The sequence below is a fragment of the Heterocephalus glaber genome, unplaced genomic scaffold, assembly GCF_053883595.1.
Source record: "Heterocephalus glaber isolate CG9 unplaced genomic scaffold, H.glaber_assembly_v1.0 deba00001550, whole genome shotgun sequence".
In the NCBI taxonomy this organism is placed as follows: Eukaryota; Metazoa; Chordata; class Mammalia; order Rodentia; family Bathyergidae; genus Heterocephalus; species Heterocephalus glaber.
The window spans coordinates 14,912,139-14,932,677 of record NW_028258343.1 but is presented as its reverse complement, the minus strand read 5'-3'; the positions used below and the strand labels follow the sequence as shown (position 1 = coordinate 14,932,677).

The following is a 20,539-nucleotide window of genomic DNA, read 5'->3' as shown; positions in this document are numbered from 1 at the left end:
CCAAGAAAGAGAGCATCAGTCCTTGGCCTTAGCATATTCATGATTGAGTTGGAGGTCGGCCGTGCGTATGGAATGGCCGTTTACAGAGTGAAGCCGAGCGCCAGAGTGAGACGAAGTGTATGGTGGTAGAGGCACAGGCACTGGCACTGTGGTGAAGCCTCTGGACATGATGCCAAACATGTTCCCGTGCTAGGGGCCAGGCAAGAGGGCGTGCTCTGCAGAGCCCTTGAAGTATTGATGGTTTGGCTGCAGTTGCTCAGTACGTGCCTTTTGAATGTCAAGCACTGATTAGGTGCTTTAGATTTGCTCATTTATTCATCTAAGGATACTTACTGCATAGCTTCTGTGTGCCTAGCTACCGTTGCAGTTACAACTTTCACTAACCTTGGGCATTTAGTATTCTTTCTTTTTAAAGTAATGGTTTTCAGAGATACTTAGTAACTTCTCTGACTTCATATCTTGCAGTTGGAAAGGGATGGGTCTAGGGAAATGTTACTAGCTCAGGATTGCATTGTTACATCTGTAGGTTTCTGAGTTTCAAAACAGTAATTCTAGAAGATTTCAAAGAAATCCCATTTCCAGGTTAATATATTTGTCCTTAGTTTATGCTAAGTTGAGCAACAATGAACACGTACTAGTGACACTGGGAAGAAAACCATCTTTCCACTTCTTTTTTTTTCTTTTTTAAACCAAGAATTGAGAAAAGAACACTTGGTCTAGTCCATGGCCTTGAAATGACCACACAAAATCAGAAAGAATGGGACCTAAGTTTGCTGAAGTAGACTCAGAAGCCAGGATGTTAAAAGGAAAGAAGAAAATGGAGGACTAGAGAGAATAGTGGAGAGGAGCCAGGTTGGGAATATAGTGTCCTGGAATAAAAAATGAGAATTGGATATGAACAGGAAGACACTCAAGCACAGTGCTTTCATTACCTGCCTTATCCTCAACCGGAACTCTGGGTCCCGTATTCGCACCCTAGCCCTAAGTAAGTCGGCTGTGCTGGCGGGTGGCACTGCGGATTCTTTCTCTCTGCTGTGAGAAGCGGCCCGTCAAACAGTCTTCGGTCTGACTGCGAGGGATGCCACTGCGTGTGCCGATTACTGAGCAATGGGCCGTTTCTTTGTTGCAGCTCTGAGAATCCGTACTTTTCTTGAGCACTCACAGTGTGCTCGGCCTTTTCAAGCTGGTGCCATAGCTTTCTGTACATAATTGTGCAGAATGAAAGTCATTCAGTGTCTAGAACATTTTAAGAAAGGTGATCAGGCACCAGAATGGGTTCAGGGTTTTCCCCCCTCTATTACACTGCAAAATCCTCAGTAGTGAATTGAAATTTCTACGTGGCCAGTTGTCTGGTCCGGTTGTTCAGGGATCTAAATAATTCGCACTGTTGGTTTGTGTTCTCCTTTGGTAGACTTGAAGCTGAGCTGTCTGATGCATTGATAAGAAGATTGGTAATTAATGGCTGTCAGTTTAAGCCCATAGGCATCTCTTCAGCGAGAGAAGTCAAATCTGGTCAAATCGAATTTATTACACGTGAAAGAGAAATCAAGTGTAAATCTTTTAATTTTAGCTCTGTGTTCTATAAAAATATGAATTAGAGTAAGTTACCACTTTTAGCATTTTTTTTAAAAAACGGTTATGAAGTGAAATAAAAAAGAACAAGACACTACTTTTAGTTTTTCTTTTTCAATTTAGGTTCATGCATATGTATCAACAGCTTAGAAATATCTGTGTCAGGTTCTTGTTCTTTTTATGGCCTTTGAATCTCTCTAATGGGTGTAAAATTCCTATTATTACCCTTCTAGTGTAGTATGTTGATGAGATGATAGCAGTTTTAAGGACATTTCTGCCTCACATGGAGGTATAGTCTATGCATTGAACATGAACTTCAAACAAAAGCATTTGACGAGAATATATTAAATAGGCCATAGGCCTGCTAATGTCAGTGTGATTTTACTTTCTGAGCGCATTTTTTTTTCTTGAAAGGCATTTTTCATTTTCTGTTCCTCCTTTAGAGGAAGTAAGTAGGTTAGGCCACAGAATCTTAGGTAATTTGTCCTTGTTACAGTAACTAGTGGAGGGGCAGGAAGTTGAGATTTTTGTAGAGGTTGCCCTTGGTGACTACTCCTTTGTGTACAGTTCTCTATCACAGAACAGATACCAATCCAGATAAGTCATTACTGCTGTACCTTAAAATTGGGAGTGTTCACCTTAAAATATGACCAGTCATTAAAATGGAGGTGTGTTTGAGAAAATATCAGTAAGGTGGAACCATTCTAAGAACTGATTTGTTTTTATATTTTAAAAATTTATTTAGTTTTTTAATTTATTTTTTTCAGACAGGGTCTCACTATGTAGTTCAGGCTGGCCTTGAACTTACTATATAACCTAGACTGGCCTCAAACTTGTGACGATCCTCCTGCCTCTCAGCCTCATAAGTGTGCTAGCATGCCTAGCCCGATTTCATACTTCAAGGCGGCGGATTAGTTGACATTGGAGTGTCTGTTATCCAAGCAAGGTTTTGAATAGAAGACCCAGATGTTGAAGCATTTGTTCTTGATTGTATTGAGATTTCACTTCTCATGTTGAAATAATCTAGAGTTTTGTCTGCCTCGAATATAGGAACTGGGGCCCTCAGGGCAAAATTTCACGTGTCCCCAGAAGAGATCTCCATGCCAATGTGTGTGCCACTCAGAGTTTCTATCAGGCAGGGTCAGGAGACTATCAGAGCTGTAGCTGTCACGCTTGATTTGAAAGGAAACATTTCCTTTGTAGCAGTGTGTTTGTCGAGAGATGCTTCAAGTGCAAGTGTAGAGTTTTCTCTTGTCCTTATTGAATAAGCTCATTTTAGAGGTTTGAATTTAACTTCCTTTGATGTATTCTTCACTGGTGCTTAAATAAGGAGAGTTTCTTGGAGCAGTAATGTTATGCTTCTGCCAAAGAGGTAAATAAATACTCAGTGGCCTTGTGTCGGTACTTGGAATTCTCTCTGGTGAATGTAAAATGGATGAACAAACAGATTCCTTTCTCTGATATCCTATTCTCTAGGCTGCTGCATTTCCCCCTTTCATTCATTCATTCATTCATTCCATAAACTCTCTGGCTGCCAGTCGTGCATCTTCACAGGGGTTAAATGTGAGTAAATCAAGGCGTCCTCTGAAACCCCTGCAGGAGGATGGCACTTGTCAGGTGTCCATTCAGGTGCTAGGAGCCGTCTTCAGCCTTTCCTCCAGGTCTTACGTACACGTGCGTTGTCCAGGGTAGGAAGAGTGCCCCTTAGTCCGCCGGGGCCTCTCTCTGGAGGCTCTGGAGTTTTCCTCTCCCCTGGCCTATGGCCCCTGGCCTGCTGGGACTCCTGTCACCTCTGTCCCAGCTGTCTGGGCCCTGGAGCCGCCATTGCTATGCAGGGAGGTTCCTGTGTCACAGCAAGCCTGCCAGAGGCCCAGCCAGGTGGGGTGAAATTAGGTCGGAAATTCAGAAATTATGTTGGGGGGGCCTGTCGTTAAATCTTCTTTTTCTTCAGAAGAACTTTGCAAAACCAGCAGCTGGGCTTACACTGGGGAAACCTTACAAAGCCTGTGCGACCTCCTCAGCCCTGACGTCTCAGCCCAGCTGTCGTCCTTTCTGCCCTCCCCCGTCCCAGACGCTGGACTCCTCAGAGAGGAGGGTGGCTCTGTGCTGCCAGGGTGTGGCCCCCTGTGGTCATTGCCCCTCACTGCGCCTCCTCGGAGCCCTGCAGCCGGGGGCTCGATGGCAGTGGACACCAGCGAGCAGCGTGTTTGCCTTGTGTAGCTCTGTGGGCGGAGCGTCCACTGTGGAAAGCATCCAGCTCCCATCATTTTTATTAAAAGGTCTTATGGCCCTGTGAAGGAGATGTTCCTATCCGCTGTGTGGCGGGAGGAGCTGCAGGGCTCAAGGGGCCCTGCCGGATCCATCACACAGCTCGTAAACTAAGGCTGAGGATCAGCGCCAGGGGCCCTGGCTGCACAGCATTTGCTTCTCACCATCCCATCCTGTTCAGTCGTCCTCTGCTAACTAAACCCAATGTATTGCTGCCGTCTCGGGGAGTAAAAGTCTGTTTCTCGGCCAGGTGTCCTCAGTTTTCTCATCTGTAAAATGGGGGTTGCAGTTCTTATGTCTGAAGAGGGAGCTGTGAGGCTCAAGTAGCGTGTGTGGGATATTTAGAGGACAGCACTGGGAAACCCTGCTGGCCCGGTGTGGCAGGCTGCCGTCATGGTGTCGGGCTCCTTGGCCCGGCGTGGTCCTCCCACGTGGGCTGCGTTGGTGGGGATGGGCTTCTCCAGTGAAGGCTGAAGATTGCTCTGACAGGAGGTGACCCGAGCGTCTGTCTCAGAGCTGGGGGCGGGTGGTGGTGGTGGTGGTGTCTCTTGATCCCTTTCTGAAGGTCACTCTGCCAAGGCTGGCCTCACAGGACTGGCGGATGCTTCTCCTTGCTGTCCTGGTCTGGCTGCGCGCGTTTCCATGGTGCTGTTTGCTGGGCTCCGCCTCCTGGGGGCGTGGTCACAGGCTGTGGGCAGCGCTGTGCAGTGGCTGCACCGCTGCTCCATGCGTGTCCCACGGGCTGCTCGGGACACAATGTCCTCACGGCCTCCTGAGTAGCGGGTGTGAGCGAGCAGACTTTGGAGAATGCCGCCCCAGCCTTTCATCTAGTCTGGCTCGAGTGCAGGCAGCCCAGTGTGGCGGCCACTAAAGGGGCTCCTCCAGGGGAGTGGGGTTCAGGGTCACCCTTCTCCCAGTGTGGCAGACTCTTCAAGATGTCTGCTCTGTGTGCCTGTGTGCGTGTGTGTGTGTGTGTGTGTGTGTGTGTGTGTTGGGGTACAAGATATTGAACCTAGGGCCTTCACACTGAACTACATCCGCACCCCTTTTTTACTTTGAGAGAACATCATGCTCAGCCACTCATTTGTCAGATTTGTGAGGCTCCTGCCTCAGCCTCCTAGAGTGCTGGAATTACAGGCCTGTGCCACCATGCCCGGCTAAAACATCCACTTGTAGCAATCTTCACTTCATGTGACATAGGTTTGAAGGCAGGTGGCTTACTATCGTAGATGCTATTGGAATAAAATAATTGGAAAAGTTACTAATTTTTTATTAGCCCACATTGGCAGTACATAATGATTATATTCATCGTGGGGAGTTGGTGCATATACGTAACACAGCTTAATTCTTTTACTAGTTTCTTTTTTATTGTTTTGAGACAGGACCTAGCTGTACAGTTCAGGCTGGCCTTGAGCTCAGTATGCAGCCCAGGCTGGCCTGGAGCTCGTGGCGATCCTCCTGCCTCAGCCTCCTGTGGGCTGGGATAACAGGTATGCACCACCACGCCCAGCCTCCTAATTTTTTTAAGGGTGCTGAGTAGCTCTTATGAACTCGAAACAATTGTTTAACTAGATAATTATAAGAAACTACCATTTTAGTGCCTGTTTTCTGTGAGACAGCCAAGGTGTTGCCTGGTTTATCTAATCTTCGCTGTTACCCAATGAAGAAAGGTTCAGTTGCTCTCCACAGCTTACGGATGGGGAAATCGAGACTTGAACCGACTAATTTGTCTGCAGTCACAGAACAGATAATTGTCAGGTTTTAAAAATTGCAAGAAAGAGGACGAAAGGAAAGAGGTCGTGTAAGAAGAGAGCATAGGGTGGAGGAGGGTGGTAAGGCGAAGGTAATTCGTGAAATAATGTGATTTGCACCCGTGAGAGGGCGCTCCTCTGCTGCAGCGCGCCTGTCTGGCCTAGGCCCTGTGTCTCGGAGCCAGGGACAGCGCTGCTTAGCTCTCCGTGTGCTGGGCTCCACCCACCCGAGAAGGAGGGCTCCCCTTGGCCCTGTTGCTCTCCTACAGATTTGTCTGCTCTGTGGTTCCCGGTAGTGACTTTGGGGTCTGCGTCCCCACTGACTCGTCCCCAAAGGCCCTTGTTTTGTTAACCCCAAACCACTTTGTTAGCCCCAAACCAGCGTAGCACATCCACACCAGCTGTCTTCTGAGGGATGGAATCTTAGTCCGATTCTCAGACTTTTAATGTGACTTGGCTTCTGAGGTATGTCTGCCCTCATTTTATGACCACACTCAGCCCCAAGCTCTAGCATCCCCACACCTTCATTTTGAAAGCACACTTGATACCCGCAAAGCTATTAAATGCAGCTTTGAAGAAAGCAAGTATAAAATGATTAAAACTATTTAGCTAATCTAATGACCATCGACTGGGCATTTAATTTAATTTTAATTATTTATTTAATGAGAAAGGGTTTCACTGTAGTTCAGGCTGGCCTCGAACTCACTACATAGCCCAGGCTGGCAATCCTCCTGCTTCAGCCTCCCAAATGCTGGGATTATAGGCACACGCCATCACGCCCGGCTCACTGGCATGTTTATTAGTATCATTTGTTTGGGGAGAACAGTGGTTTGTGCAGGAATGAGCAGACCGCACTTGATCCCCTTCCACAGGGGTCCTTCTACCCCACCGCTGTTCTGCTCTGAGCTCTGCGTGCTGGGTTGGTTGCTGTCTTCTCCTCTAGGCCCCAAGTTGAGTTGGCTGCTGTTGCTGGAGGATCCACACCCTTCGCTCTGAGCTTCTCTCCTCCGTGCATGGTAGATAGGAGCGAGAAGGAAGGAGTATGAGGGACACGTGCATTCTGTTCATCTCCTGTCAAGAAGATACAGTAGAGTCTTGATATTTAGGCAGGCTAGGTCCCAAGTCAATTGCAGGTCTCAACTTGAAAAAAAAAATCACTGTAACACATTATTCCTTTTTATAAACTTGCCAGAGTATGACTGAAACATTTAAATGGACCCTTAACCACTTAGCTCACTTTGATGAGTGATTTTTGTACTGTCTGGAGCACGTATGGAAACAAATTCACACATCTTTTCTACTTCTTTCTTTCTGGAGTACTTGGTAGTTTTGTTCAGTGTGTCTGACTCATCACTGCGTTTGACATTTCAGTCTTTAATTTTTCTGAAACTTCTGTTTTGTGGCTACGACCTGTTTCATAAATGTTTCCATATTCCCTCATTCTGTCGGCAACCCTAGACTTAACTCAAGTAGCAGTTAATTTAGTTTCTTTCATTTCTTAAAAAGGGACAGAGGTGTTATCACTTGAGTTACAGTGTTCACAGCACTGAGATGAAAAGCATCCCTGGTCCTGGCCGTAACAGTTTGCCTGAGTCAAGTCTCCGCAGAAGGACGAATTACAGTGTCACCAGAACTGCAGGTGTTACTCAGGAACGGGGGAAGCCGTAAATGTTCAGTCTGGGAATCCATACCTTTGATGAGAAGCAGCAAACCCTGCACTTCCTCCATCACCCATCTGTCGAGCTGATCCGCACGCATAGACAGTTAACACCTACTGCGTAGATGGTTACCCAGGAGCTTTGCTGAAGTTGATTCCCCTCGGTGACTTTAAGATGACAGCCTCAGTGGCTGACATTATAGCAGACATTTTCATGGAAAGATGCACCTCTTACCATTTTAAATAAACACAAAACATGTTGAAAACTCATTTTCATAGTTAAAATATTATTTGAACATTTGCCAAGTACACCCAAGAGTGTACAGGGGGCAGGATCCCTGCCATGGCTGTGGTTTAGCCACGGTGCCTCCTCTTGGACCCAGATAGCAGCGCCAGTTCCTGACAAACCCTTCCAGAGACAGTTTGTGTATACACAAGCAGCTCGGCTCTGTATGGGCACCCCTTTTATCTGACAGAGAGGGTGCCACACAATGTTTGTGCCATGCGTAAAATTGCTAGGGTTCGTATTTCCTTGGAGTTCTTTCTATTTCGAGATGTAAAGAGTTTTCTCGTCGTTTAGTGTGGCATTGCCTACTTCTGTGTGAATTAACTACATTTGTCCTCCACTGAGGGACATTTGGGCTGTTTACTATTTTGATACATAAATGCAATTCTATGAAAGAAATTTCTAGAAGTAGAATTGCTGAGTTGGAAGATTGGGTCTTGAATATCGATACCTATAGTGACTGTTCCAACTTATAATGCCCCATCAAGGAGTATGAGAGGGCCCTCTTCTCCGTTATCTATAAACAGAAGATTTGGGGGGTGGAAATTTAATGCAGAACCTTCTGCATGCAGAGCATCTCTCTGTCACTGAACTGCACCTCTACCCCTTTGACATGGACTGTGGAATGCAAACCGAGGTTGTAGCTCGGTGGTAGAACACTTGCCTAACGTGTGTAAGGGAGGAAGACTGGGAGGTCTTAGAAACAGCAGCTTTTGTTAAGTTAATACTGGTTGCTAGCTGTTCTACCTGATTAACTTTTAGGGGAAAACATTTAATCTGCTGTAGTCATCCAGACTTCTCGTGGCAGTGAAAGTAGCCAGTGGCTTTAATAAAATTAGATGATGGGAAAGATAATGTAGTAAATGTTTCTGTGCTATCATATTTAATACAAAATATCCATAAACCTTAAAATGAAAAAAAAGGATGAAAACCATTTTTACATGTTTTAGATATGTGCTTACAGGCTGAGTACACTATGCAATTATTAATGTTTTGAATAGCAGAAGCATACTCTGATATATCTGGAAGCCCATAATGAACATTTACAGCAGGTTTTGTACAGTCCTAGCTTTTAGATTTATCTTCCTAGGCATAGAGAATGTTTTGTTGCTGTGCATTTTATGCATGTGTAACTTTTAGGTAGAAAAACACCTAAGGTTATGGTTGCACTCAGTTTATCCAGCAGGCAGGAAATTATTCTGTCATTCTACAGTCTACTAGGAAAAATTTGCCATTCCTACATCACTTAGTAGGGAGTCATTTTCATTGCTGACCTTTATCCATTCAGTGGGAGAGGAACCCAATAAAAATGTAAGTACAAGTCTTCATTCATTTCATATTTCCACAATTTCTTAGTTTAATTCTTCTGTGGCCTTTATATCCTAGTTCTTAGCTTCCGAGGATTACGTCTTAACGATAGTAAAATCTGATTCTTATTCAGATTCCAATTGCATACATTTCAAAGTCTCTAATATTTTCACTAGTTAAAGAGAAAAAAGAAAATATCTAGAAATTTCCAACAGAAGATAGCTATTGTTCAAAGAAGCACAGGCTTTTGTTTTTCTATTGACTCTTCAAAAATGAATGCATGTATACGGAAAGAGACAACACTTCAAAAGAAATCTTGGGGTTTTTTTCCCAAGCAAATACAAAGCTAGGATGTAGTATAGTAAACTGCCACAGACTACCTATATCTAGACAATCCCCAGCATGTGGCCAGTCTTATTTTACCACTGTACCCGCGTGATTAATTTACAGCAAATTTCTCACATTATGTCATTTCGTCTATCCATTTCAGTTTGTGTCACAGAAATATGAGGGAGAACTGCCCTTCAGAGAGTATGCACCATCATTATCCCTTAAAACAGTAATATTTCTCTGATATCAGGCAATTGGTATTATTTCTCCTTCTGTCTGATAATCTTTTTTGGGGGGGGGGTTACTGGGGCTCGAACTCAGGACCTTGCGCTTTCAAGGCAGGTGGTGGAACCACTGAGCTAAATCTCCAGCCCCTGATAATCATTTTTAAAAAGAAGTTTAAATCAGGATCCAGACAAGATCTGTGAATTGTGATAGTATGATTGGTTAATTTGTCTCTTAATCTCTTTTAATCTAGATTTCAGATTTTCTTTTCTGTTTTTTGTTTTGTTTCTGTTTTTGATTTTGGTTCCTTGCAATTTTTTTTTGTGGGGGGGTAGTTTTAATCATGTAGCAGTGGCTTCAGACTTTTGTCTCATGTCTCTACAGTTAGAGGTGTTTAAAAGGTCAAACAAGTATTGTTTGTATGGGTACTGTATTAGAAATAAATTTGGACTATTTATTTTAAAATGACAGTAATAAACCCAGTATGTCATATTATGTGAAGGTACATTTTTTATGAAAGATAGTCATAGTTTCAAAATAAAAAGTATGTGAGAAAGGTGGCATTGTTTCACACCTCTGCAGATCTGTTTAACATCTAGCATAATAGGAGGAGGCTGGATTCCTTCAGCTACTTCTCCGTTGTCTGTTGCCATACAGTGTTTTGGTTGAGGTACAGTTTATGAAGAAAATCTGGCCTCACGTAGATAGCTGGTGTGATTGAACAATATGTCGAATGGTTATTACCTTAAAAAATGCAGGAGAAGACACATTACCATTAATCTTCCTCAGAATACGCCCCCTCACTTCAGGCACGCTTAACATGTTATTCTTGCCACCCTGAAGCATTTCAGGAGTCCTTTGCCCTGAGTTACACTATGCGGCTGTCTCTATGTCCACAGTTGATTCAAAATGTTTACTTTTTGTGGTTGTCTCGACTTTGGAGAAGAGCCACAAGTCCCCTGGTGCCAGATGCAGTGAATGAGGTGGATGGGGACTCAGGGTCATGTTTTTGTGAACCTGCCTTTCCAGTGCATGGTGCCTGGCAGCAGCAACACCGTATTTTTAATTGCCATATATTTTTGCTTCAGAAAGTGGTGAGAACAATGGGATAAGGTGTGTTTGAAGTGAGGGGGATATTCTGAGGGGGTTTCCAAGCAATACATCTTTTACTTTGGTACTTTATAAAATTTTAATATTCACCGTGTATTTTGATCACCCCTTGTAAAGCAGTTAGAAAAGAGAGAAGTATTTTATTGGTCTTTACAATTATAGTGTGCATTCTTCTTTGACACCACGTGAAACTTGCCAGGTGGTAGTTTCTTGGAGGTCAGTTGAATGTGTAGTTTGAAGTCTCACCAGAGAGCTTTTCAGACTCTGGTGCATTAAAATCCTGCGCTCTGGAGTCTAGCTCAGTGATTCCTGCCTCACAAGCACAAGGACTCAAGTTCGATTCCCAGTACCAAAACGAAAAAAATCTGGCAGTCGGTCTGGGGCTTTGGCTTTGACTGGATCCCTTAAGCATGCATAGTTTGGTAAAGGCAGAAGACATTACTGTGCTGCACGGTGTGGGTTTCCCGAATGCTGACACATTTAGTAACAAAGCATTTCCATCATCCCCCATTCTTAGCACTGCCCAGCTACCTCCTCAGGGAAGCGTTAACTAGAAAGCCATCAAATTCATGTTGTTGGACATAAGTTTTCCAAAATCTTGATTTTCCTGTGAATGCTCCAGTTTTATCGTTAGCAACAAATACTGTCTGTGTTTTTCTTTGTGGGACCGGCTTACATCATTTACTTTTGGCACAATACTTGTCAAATACCCAAACCCAAATAAATACAGTTTGTTAAGTGAAAATGGCATTTCATATAAAAAGCCTGTTTAGCTTGCGTGTCACATAATTCACAGGCGCTTTTTTCTTTTTCTAAACCAGGAGTTGGTTCCCTTGTGCCCTCAGAAGATGGCCAGTGAGGTGTTTATTTGTTTGTTTGTTTCTATTTGAGGATCATTGTGAGCTCATGGTTTTAAACCTACTGGGTGGGTAGGCTTCAGTACACTGCAGCTGACATGGATGTACCTGCTTTGCCATATTGTGGCTGGCAGGAGCCCCGCTGGGTGGGCCCTGAGTTCTTGTGTATGACTCTCTTATCTTTGATAATAACTTCTTTGCCTTCTTGGTTGACAAGATGCTCCGGGCTCATCTTGGACATTTCCTGCTATTGAGCAGAAACCTGTTCCATCTCTGGGGAGATTTGGGAGAAATGGTATTTAGATTCCACAGTTTGAGTACCAGCCTGCTCATTCAGCATGGATTGGTGATTATTTCCAGACTTTTATCGGTGGATAAAGGAAGAAAATATGCATATTTTTAAAGTAAAATATATGAATTCATACTGATACTTTCCAATCAAATTTAGGGTCCAGCGATCCTTTGTCAGTTGTGTATGATTCCCAGCCACTTGCTTGTTTTCTCTCAAACTAACAGATGACAGTTTCAGAACACTTTCAGTATTGCCACGGATGATGTGATTATGGAAAGCTAACTGCAAATTCATTTTGCCATTTAAAAACTGAAAATAAAGATATTATCACAGTTTGACTAGCCAGCTTGGTTATCTTAACATAGCCTAATTATTAGTGTTTTTGCTGTATATTTTAAGATTCTTTTCTTGTTTCTTAGAACAACAAACTGGCAGATATTTCAACTGAATTGAATATTGGCTTTCTAAAAGATCCAGTCACATTGTCCATTTGTGTTTAGGGAGCAGATACTTAATTGAGAAACTTAGTATATGACAGTCAATAATGGACTGAATTTTCCTGTTATTTTCAGCTATCAAAATGGCCTCTTTTATGTTTATCAATATTTTATTCAGTGGTGCTCCCTTATCCATAGTTTCAATTTATCAGCTTTCAGTTTCCTGAGGTCAGCTGCAGTCTGAAAATAGTAAATAGAAAGTTCCAGAAATTAGTGATAAATTTTAAATTACATTCTGCATAGCATGATTAAATCTTGTGCTATCCTGTCCATTCCTGAATCCTCCTATTGTCTAGTGTGTCCATGTTGTATATACTACCCCACTGTCAGTCACATAGTAGGTATCTCGGGTATCACAGAGCTTGTGTTCCAATAACCCTAATGTTACTCAGTAATGGCCCCAGGCCGGCAGAATACTGGTGCTGACTATGAATATACTGACTTTGAATATGCCAAAGTCAAGTCAGAAATTATTTCATATAACCAAGAAGGTGAAACATCTTAATAAGCAAAGAAACCCAGGTCATGTGCTGAGGTTGCTAAGATCTTCAATAAGATGTTAATCTCTTATCTGCCTAATTTATAAATTAAACTTCATCACAGGTATGTATGTGTGGGAAACAAAAACATAGTTATATTTAGGGCTTGTACGATTTGTGATTTTAGGTATCCACATCTCCCAAGGAGAAAAGAGGACTACTATATAAATTCTGTTTTTTATCCATACCTACTACCATTCCACTGCCAATGAAAAACAAAAGCTTTCTTAGAGGGCAAGGAATTCTACCTATATGGCATCATGCATTTAAAAAAATTTTAAGTGAATGTACTATCAATCAGTGAGTTCCTCTTCTAAGAACAGCAGAAGTGTACTGTAACACTCCTCTTTCTTCTGTACTCTATTAGAAATTGCCCTGGCTGGGAGAAAATGATAGATGCGTGTGTGCACGCATGTGTTTTCTTCAGTGCCGGGGATCGAGCCCAGGACCTCACGCGCTAGGCTATGTGTCTAGGCTGTCTCTGTGCTACATCCTCAGCCTCGTTAAAGATATTTTTGATGTGCTTGATTTAGATCTGTAGATAAGGGATCTGGTGGGCAAGAAAATCATATAATTAAGGGAAACTGAAATAATGATCATTCAGTTACAAACTAACTTGCCAGTGGAATTTTTAGTGATTTTGCTTTTTTCCTCCTTTGAGGTCAAAAAAGAAATCATGACTGAATCTGCCTCTAGCACAAGCGGTCAAGAGTTCGATGTGTTCAGTGTTATGGACTGGAAAGATGGAGTAGGTACCTTACCAGGAAGTGACCTAAAGGTAAGCCACCTTTATTACATGTAATTACGTGTGTACGTGTGCTGCACATCTGTGTTTATTTTAAAATAAATACACATGTGAAATAAGATTTAAAAACATCAAGTGTAGTGCTTCAGGTTTAAGTAATGCTTAGATATCTGTAATAAACTCTCATGACAGTTTGAAGTGCTGGTGGACTAGCAGAAACGTTTGTCACTTGGGTAGTTCTGCAGCCTGTGTTTATTTTGCAAATTGATCTATATGACTTAGTTTTGACTCTATCGTGATGGCCAATTAAGGCAGAGGTCCTAGCTTCTTGGAGTATTGGCTTTGTAATTGAGTAACTACATTCCCTGGGTCCTAGTGTTCTCATTTAAAAACTCAATAAAATAATGTTAAAGTGTTGAATAAATAAGACTGTTCATTTCCCTTAAATTAGTTACAGTGTAAATAATGGATTTTTGTACAATCACATGTTCAGTAGCAGGTGATTCCTATAAGTCAGGTTGATGAGAATGCTCTTCAGGAGCTTCATTCAGTCAGTCTGTTGCTTTTATAGGTGGTTGCTCTAGACCCTTTCCAGCCCCCCAAAGCCACGCTGGGGCCGCCTCCACTGCCCCAAGAGACATGGTTGTGCAAACACGCCTCTGGGGACACGGCTACCCCTTTCTCATTTCCGATTTGCTTTTCCTCTCATCCTATCGCTGAGACCTTGAACCTACCCGTGGCCCTTTAGACTTTGAATTTGTACTTGGTCATCCAGGTGTTTGAACTTCTCGTCTCCCTGCCAGGCTGGCACTTGGCTGGCCTTTGCAATGCTTGGTCGGCACTGCCTCAAATAGAAATTTCTGCCCTACAATGCAGGTTTCTTGGAATCTAATTCCCCCTGGTGGCTGTTTGACCGGTATCGTAGCCAAGCCTGCCCTTACTATTCCACAGTGGTGCAGTTTGGAAAGACATTTGAGGTTTTAGTTAGCTTCGGTTTAGTTAAGTGCAGTATCGAGACATCTGAAGGGTAAAAAAATGTGATGACATTTCATGAAATCTGGAGAAGGGGTGGATTTTTCTTAATGGGCACCAAAACAGTTAGATAGGAGGAATTAGTTCTAGTGTTCTACAGCACAGTAGGGTGACTGTAATCTTGAACTATATACATATGGTATTTCAAAGTAAAACTGCAGAGTGTACAGTCCCCTCATACATAGGAATGATCAATACTGGAGGAGATGGAAGTGCCTCTTACCCTGATGTGATCACTGTACATTGTATACATTATGGAATTATATACCAGACCCTGTAAATATGCAGAAATATTATGCATCAGTTAAAATTATTTTTTTAAAAGAAATTGGGTTTTTAGTGACCTTGACCAAGTCAGTTTATCTCTTTGGGGATTTTACCTGCTCTAACACTTCCAAATGCCCATCTGCATACAGTATGCCTGCGTTTTGAAAATTTTTGAGAGAAATATTGTTTCTTAAACTCTGATAATGTCAACCACATATTGACCACTGGAGCTTTGTCAAATTATCTTGTACATGTTTATCTCCTTATTTTCCAGTAGCTGTTTCTTTCAGTGTCAGGTGGATGATGAAATTTGTAACTTTTGTTGAGTTAGCATTGACATTAAAGTTCCCAACCCTAAGTAATTTGGATTGTTTTAAGATTTTCTAAGCAATGAATTATAGGTAATTACATCATTAATCAGGTAATTAAACCATTTAGTGGGCATTGTAATCTGAATTATTTGTTATGACTTTTTGATTCACCTAATTACTGGGATGATTGCTGGGTATCCAGGTCATTTCATGTTCTCTGTTGTAGACAATTCAGTATGTCACTTTAAAAAATAATTTAAAAATTACTTTCAACTCTATCACCCTTTTGATCTGAGATTTAGAGACCAGCCCATTGATTATATTGCTTAGGATTTTTAATTCGTTTGCATCTTACATTAAAACCTAAGTTGCCTTAGAGAGCTGATTGAGAAATTGATTTTTCTTGCAATTAAAATATTGGAAAGAGCTTTGAATAAACCATGACTATTCTCTCCTACCATGCATTGCCTGTTTCACACTATCCAGGCTTCTGGTTTTTAGTAAGGGTTGTGAATTTTTAAGTGTGGTAGCCTAAGACGGTCAGCCCAAGTTCATTCAGCTGATACGGTCAGCTTGTGCATAAAGGTCAATGTTCTGTTATGGGAGGAGGTTTTTATTTGCTTCAGGTTTTGCTATTTTAAGAGGATTTTCCTCCATGGAAGCCGAGGATTCCTGACCAGTCACATGGTGTCAAGGCATGGCTGCAACTCCGTGAGCTGCAACCGGGACCTTTCACGGCAGAGTTCAAGTCCCTTAACTTTCCCACAGGAGGGGGTGTGTGTGTGTCCATGTCTGTATCTGTATGTTTGTGTCTGTCTCACGGGAAAGAGAGAGAGAGAGATGTGGCCCCTTTCCTTTCTGGCCACATCTCATTTATTCCCCACACTCTGAGCCCCTTTTGCTGTTCCTGTTGCTGGAAGTGTCCCTTCCCCTCTCCAGCTCGGGCTAACTAACCCTCACATCCTTAGTAAACAGGGCGAGACATCTCTCTGGGTGCAGTCGTGGGGAGATGGGGACCTTGCCTGGTGAGTCAAGCCGTCTCTGTGTAATCCTTTCACGGCGCAACGTTAGGCAGCATCTGTCAGGACAGAGTGCTGTACTCATCTGCTCAAGTCAGATACTGGCAGGACTGGGTCTCAGACCAGGCTTCTCCGACATTAAAATGGATTCTCTCAACACTGCTCTGCTGCTGTCTAAAGACTGAGAGCATCTTCCTGTCAACAGAGACGAAAGGAAAGTGTTACAGGGACTTGGAGGCGGCGACAGTTTGTTTCAGCTGGAGAGATCAAGAAGGCTTTGAAAAGCCGGTACCACTGGGCTCCGAATGCTGGGACATAGGCAGCAGTTTCCATGATGACTTCCAGGGGGCAGCAGTGGGAGGCGGGCAGGAGGCGGGCTTCCAGAAGAGGTCACAGCTTTAATTCCCGAACACTGTGATCATTAAAGAGGCGCTTCTGCCTAAGCAAGGTAGGCAGCTTTACCACTGCCTAATTTGTTCTCTTAAGATGCAAATAAGTACGTGTAGATCAGTGTCTCAGGACAGGTAGGTGACTAAATGGCAGTAGGAAGGTGCCTGACAGGGCCCCCTGTGCCTACGTAGTTTATGTACCTGAACTTCTGATGGTGTCTGAAATTTACCCAAAGGGAATTATTCCTGAGGGTCGAGTCCCTGGGTAAGAGGGTGATACTCTCCTGAGAGCTTATCTAGTAAGAATAATTGCCATTTAGCAGAAAGCAACAACCCTGCAACAGCGCAGGCAGAAACCTAGCAGCAGAATTCACCTCACTCTCCATGCACAGTGTGCCTTGCCTTGATTAATGTTTAAAACAGCTTCGTTATCAAAGATCTTTGCCCTTATCACACATTGGTACTGTAATTAGAATTCAGATTTCAACATTGAAAATAATAAAACAAAAATAATACCCTTGGTCATGCCTCTTAATGATCTATTATTAGCAATAAGCAAAATTAGGGCAAAGAAATAAAGAAGAGAATTGAATCAATTCAAGATAGTTCAAGCCATGCCAAACAAACAAACAAGCCCTTAGCCACCCCTTGAATAGCTCAGGTATAATTGTTTGCTGATTGACGTGGGTGTATCCATATGCAGAAAGAGTTACCATGTCAGCTGTCGTGTTTCATTCACTTAGTCACCTTTGTAAAGTTTATAATTTTGTTATTCTTCTTTGTAGAATGGAGCCACTTGACAAATTTTCGTTCTGTTTTTAGGTTAAAAGAACTGATAATTTTAAAAAATAGCTTTGTAAAAGCTTTACCAGTTTCAGGACCAGAGTGTTTAATTGGGAAGAAAAGTTAGGAAATCTGTCAGTATTTCTGCAGATTTATGTATAGTTGGGACCCCAGCAAGGTTGGCATCTGCAGTAGGGGCACTGGGGAAGACTCAGGAAATCCAAGTGGAGAACCCACAGAGTACTCTCTTCCCTGTATGTTTTTGCTTGTGGTGGAGTACTTGGAAAAATGCTTTGAGGTTCTGAACTTTTGAGAGGAATGACTTTGGAAGAGCAGATGTGCATTACTTTTTCCAGTTATCAGTTGCCTTTGAGGATCTGATGAGTCTTAGCCCACCCATATATATATATATATATATGCATGTACCATCATTTTGCTCATATTTCATCCATCGTGTTTTGAAATCTGTCAGTGGATCTGTGGCTTAGAGGCGCTCCCCATGTCTCTGAGTGATACTGCATTTCTACTTTTTATTTTGACGATGGGTCAGCTTTTGGCAAATAATATTAGGAGAAGGAAAAAGTGACTGAGATTGAATGTTATATGGGGGGGGGGGGGTGTTCACTTTTAGCTTTAAAAGTATTTGAGCCAAACACTGCCGAGTCCCACAGTTCTGCATTTTTACTTAGATGTTATACCCTGTGGTTTTCTTTCTCGGCATCTGAAATGCAAGGTGGCTTGCAGTTCAGCAACAGTTTGAAGACTTCAGCCATGGGATCCTTTTTGTTTAATGTGAATGTTTGAGGCCATTTCTCATATTTTGTATTTGTCAAATAAACACTCATTAACACCAGTAACATTTAATAAAAGTAAAATTACCTGGAGTGAATTATGAAGTTTATGTCTGTTTTTTTAAAATCTTAATTCAGAATTTATTTTCTGTCACATTCTTTAATGGCATTAATTAATAATTATCACAACGGCCTGTTTTTTCTACTCTTGCCCAGTAGATGGTACTGTCAGCCTTATTTTGAAATATTCTGTTTTCAGATTTGATCATTAAGAGTCTGCTTTTTCAGCTTAAGTTATCATTTTCCAAAAAGTCAAGTTATATTTAGTTCTTTCCCATCTAATTACCTTTTACCACTTCCTAGACTAACATGAACTACGTAGGCATTACCTGAGAACTTGGTTTGGAATACAGTAGGGAGAAGACATTCTCACTTCCTCAACTATTTCTAAGTCATTCAGCCTAGAAAGTAGAAACCGTGTGCAGAAAATTGTTTATAGTTCTAATTGCACCTGGTGGAAACAGTAATTCATGTTTGGTGCATATTGGTTAAAATTTTTGACTTACCATCAGACTGTCATTTGATAAAATAAAAATTTAGTTGGCTTGCTAACCAATCGATTTTTCAGGTTGGGAAATGGAGGGCCTTGGTTAAATACTATATATATGCATGCCTGTCTATGTTTTGATGAAAGGCCTAAAGAAGTTTTATTGTCCTTTTGAATTTTGAGTTTCCACCTGTTCATCATCTGTTAAAATTCATGAGTTTCTCCTGCCCTTATGAAGCCAGAAAGAAATGTTTTATAGACAACCAGAAAGAAATCAGAAAACTTTGATTCTTGAAATCATGACTGAGAGAGTGGACCTCCACGGTTCAGAGAGAACAGGTTCCGCACACAGCTACTAGTTACACCTTCAGCACACGGGCTGCAACCAGATTGTTGCACAAGCATACTTTGTTGAAAGCTTGCTATGAGACAGAGGAGATTTTCAAGATTCAGAATGAGAAGTCTGGGAAATCGAAACACCACTCACTTTTTAGGGATAAAATTGGTCATAGCCAGGGGACCTGGTCAGCAGTCACAGCTGTTTCCAGTGGGTTGGGAGGACTCGAGGAGAAGGCGATGGAGAAGTTTAAAGGACTGTGAGGGAGGGGGATGTGTGGTCCTGGGCAGGAGAGCTATCCCGTGGTTCACCCATTCTTGTCTTGAAATATAAGGAGGCATTATTTCCTTTTCCTGAACTCGGTGAGCTTGGTGAGGTAATTTGATTCCTGAGAAAAAAGTAATTTTTTATGAATGGATAATTAAATAAGCAATAAAATGAAATAAAAAACAACTCTTAGTAAAAAATCATGTCTGTAAGGACAATTGAAATACAAGTAAATGGGAACTGTATGGGACAGTGGTGGCAAACCTACGGCACTCATGTTACTTGTTTTTCTTTTAAGACAAAAGGTGTTAATGTATGAGTTATTTTTTCTAAACTAAAACTTCAGTATTGAGGTTTAGTTGTGGTGCTGCCACTTTGGAATAAATAACTAGGTTTTGGGCTGCAGTGTGGACACTCGTCTCTAAAAGGGTCCCCATCGCTGGTATAGAACATACAGCTTCAGTAATAGGTGCTTCGTTATTCTAGTCTCCTTCCCCAATTCCAAAATGAGTAATATACAAAGGTCTTCACATTGGTAGAAGGCTTATCCAGCATATAATTTTAAAAAAATAACTTGTAACAGTGCATTTGCTTAGAGACTTTACGTATCAGCCACAAAATAGTTGCTGCCCTGAGCACTTCTGTAGTTTGCTTCTCTTTACTATGTTGTCTCTAGTTTCGGGTAAATGAGTTTGGAGCCCTGGAAGTTATTACAGATGAGAGTGAGATGGAAAATGTTAAAAAAGCAACTGCCACCACCACATGGATGGTACCGACCGCTCAAGAAGGTAAGAAAGAGCCATTGGGATTTTACTTCTTCCTATGGAAAGATTTGAAATAAGAATAGCTGAGGTTTTATAGTAGGCTGGAACTTTGAGAGTCCTGGATGATTGTTAGGGTCTCGTGTTCTTAGATACATTGCTGTAATGAAATGTTTAGGAGCAGATTTTAAATTTTAAAATAACTATAAACTGCCTTCTTTCCTAATGGCAGATCTGCAATAGCACAAGGTTAGTCGCAAATTATCAAGTCAGTCCAAGTCAGTCGCCTACCCAGGTTCTTTAGCCAAAAGCCTGCCGCTTTGTTTTGCTCATCGACTCCGATGGTTGTAACTAACACCTATATGCTGATGACTCCTAAATCTGTATCTCCAGCCCCGACCTCTCCCCCGAGCTCCAGGCCGGTATTCCCACCTGCCTACTGGACATCTCCACCCGGTTGTCCCACAGGTACCTCAAACTCCACGTGTCTGAAATGCAGCTCATTTCCTATTTCTCTCTCCCCTCCCCCAGTCCTGCTCTTTCTTCTGAAACTCCTATTTCAGTTGATGGTAACGCCATGCACCCAGTAGGCAAAGCG

At 42.3% G+C, this 20,539-nt stretch overlaps 1 protein-coding gene across 7 annotated transcripts in view; it reads left to right on the top strand.

Moving 5' to 3' along the window:
* Positions 1 to 20,539, top strand: part of L3mbtl3 (L3MBTL histone methyl-lysine binding protein 3) — a 110,892-nt gene that overhangs the window by 8,560 nt on the left and 81,793 nt on the right. For 6 of the 7 annotated variants that reach the window (XM_004845974.4, XM_087190139.1, XM_087190136.1 and 3 more), the window contains 3 exons: positions 13,354 to 13,470; positions 19,857 to 19,968; positions 20,335 to 20,409. In XM_004845974.4, the coding sequence (XP_004846031.2) occupies positions 13,354 to 13,470; positions 19,857 to 19,968; positions 20,335 to 20,409 (304 nt within the window). The remainder of the gene's footprint in view (positions 1 to 13,353; positions 13,471 to 19,856; positions 19,969 to 20,334; positions 20,410 to 20,539) is intronic. The other variant, XM_013072727.3, reaches the window with a different exon arrangement.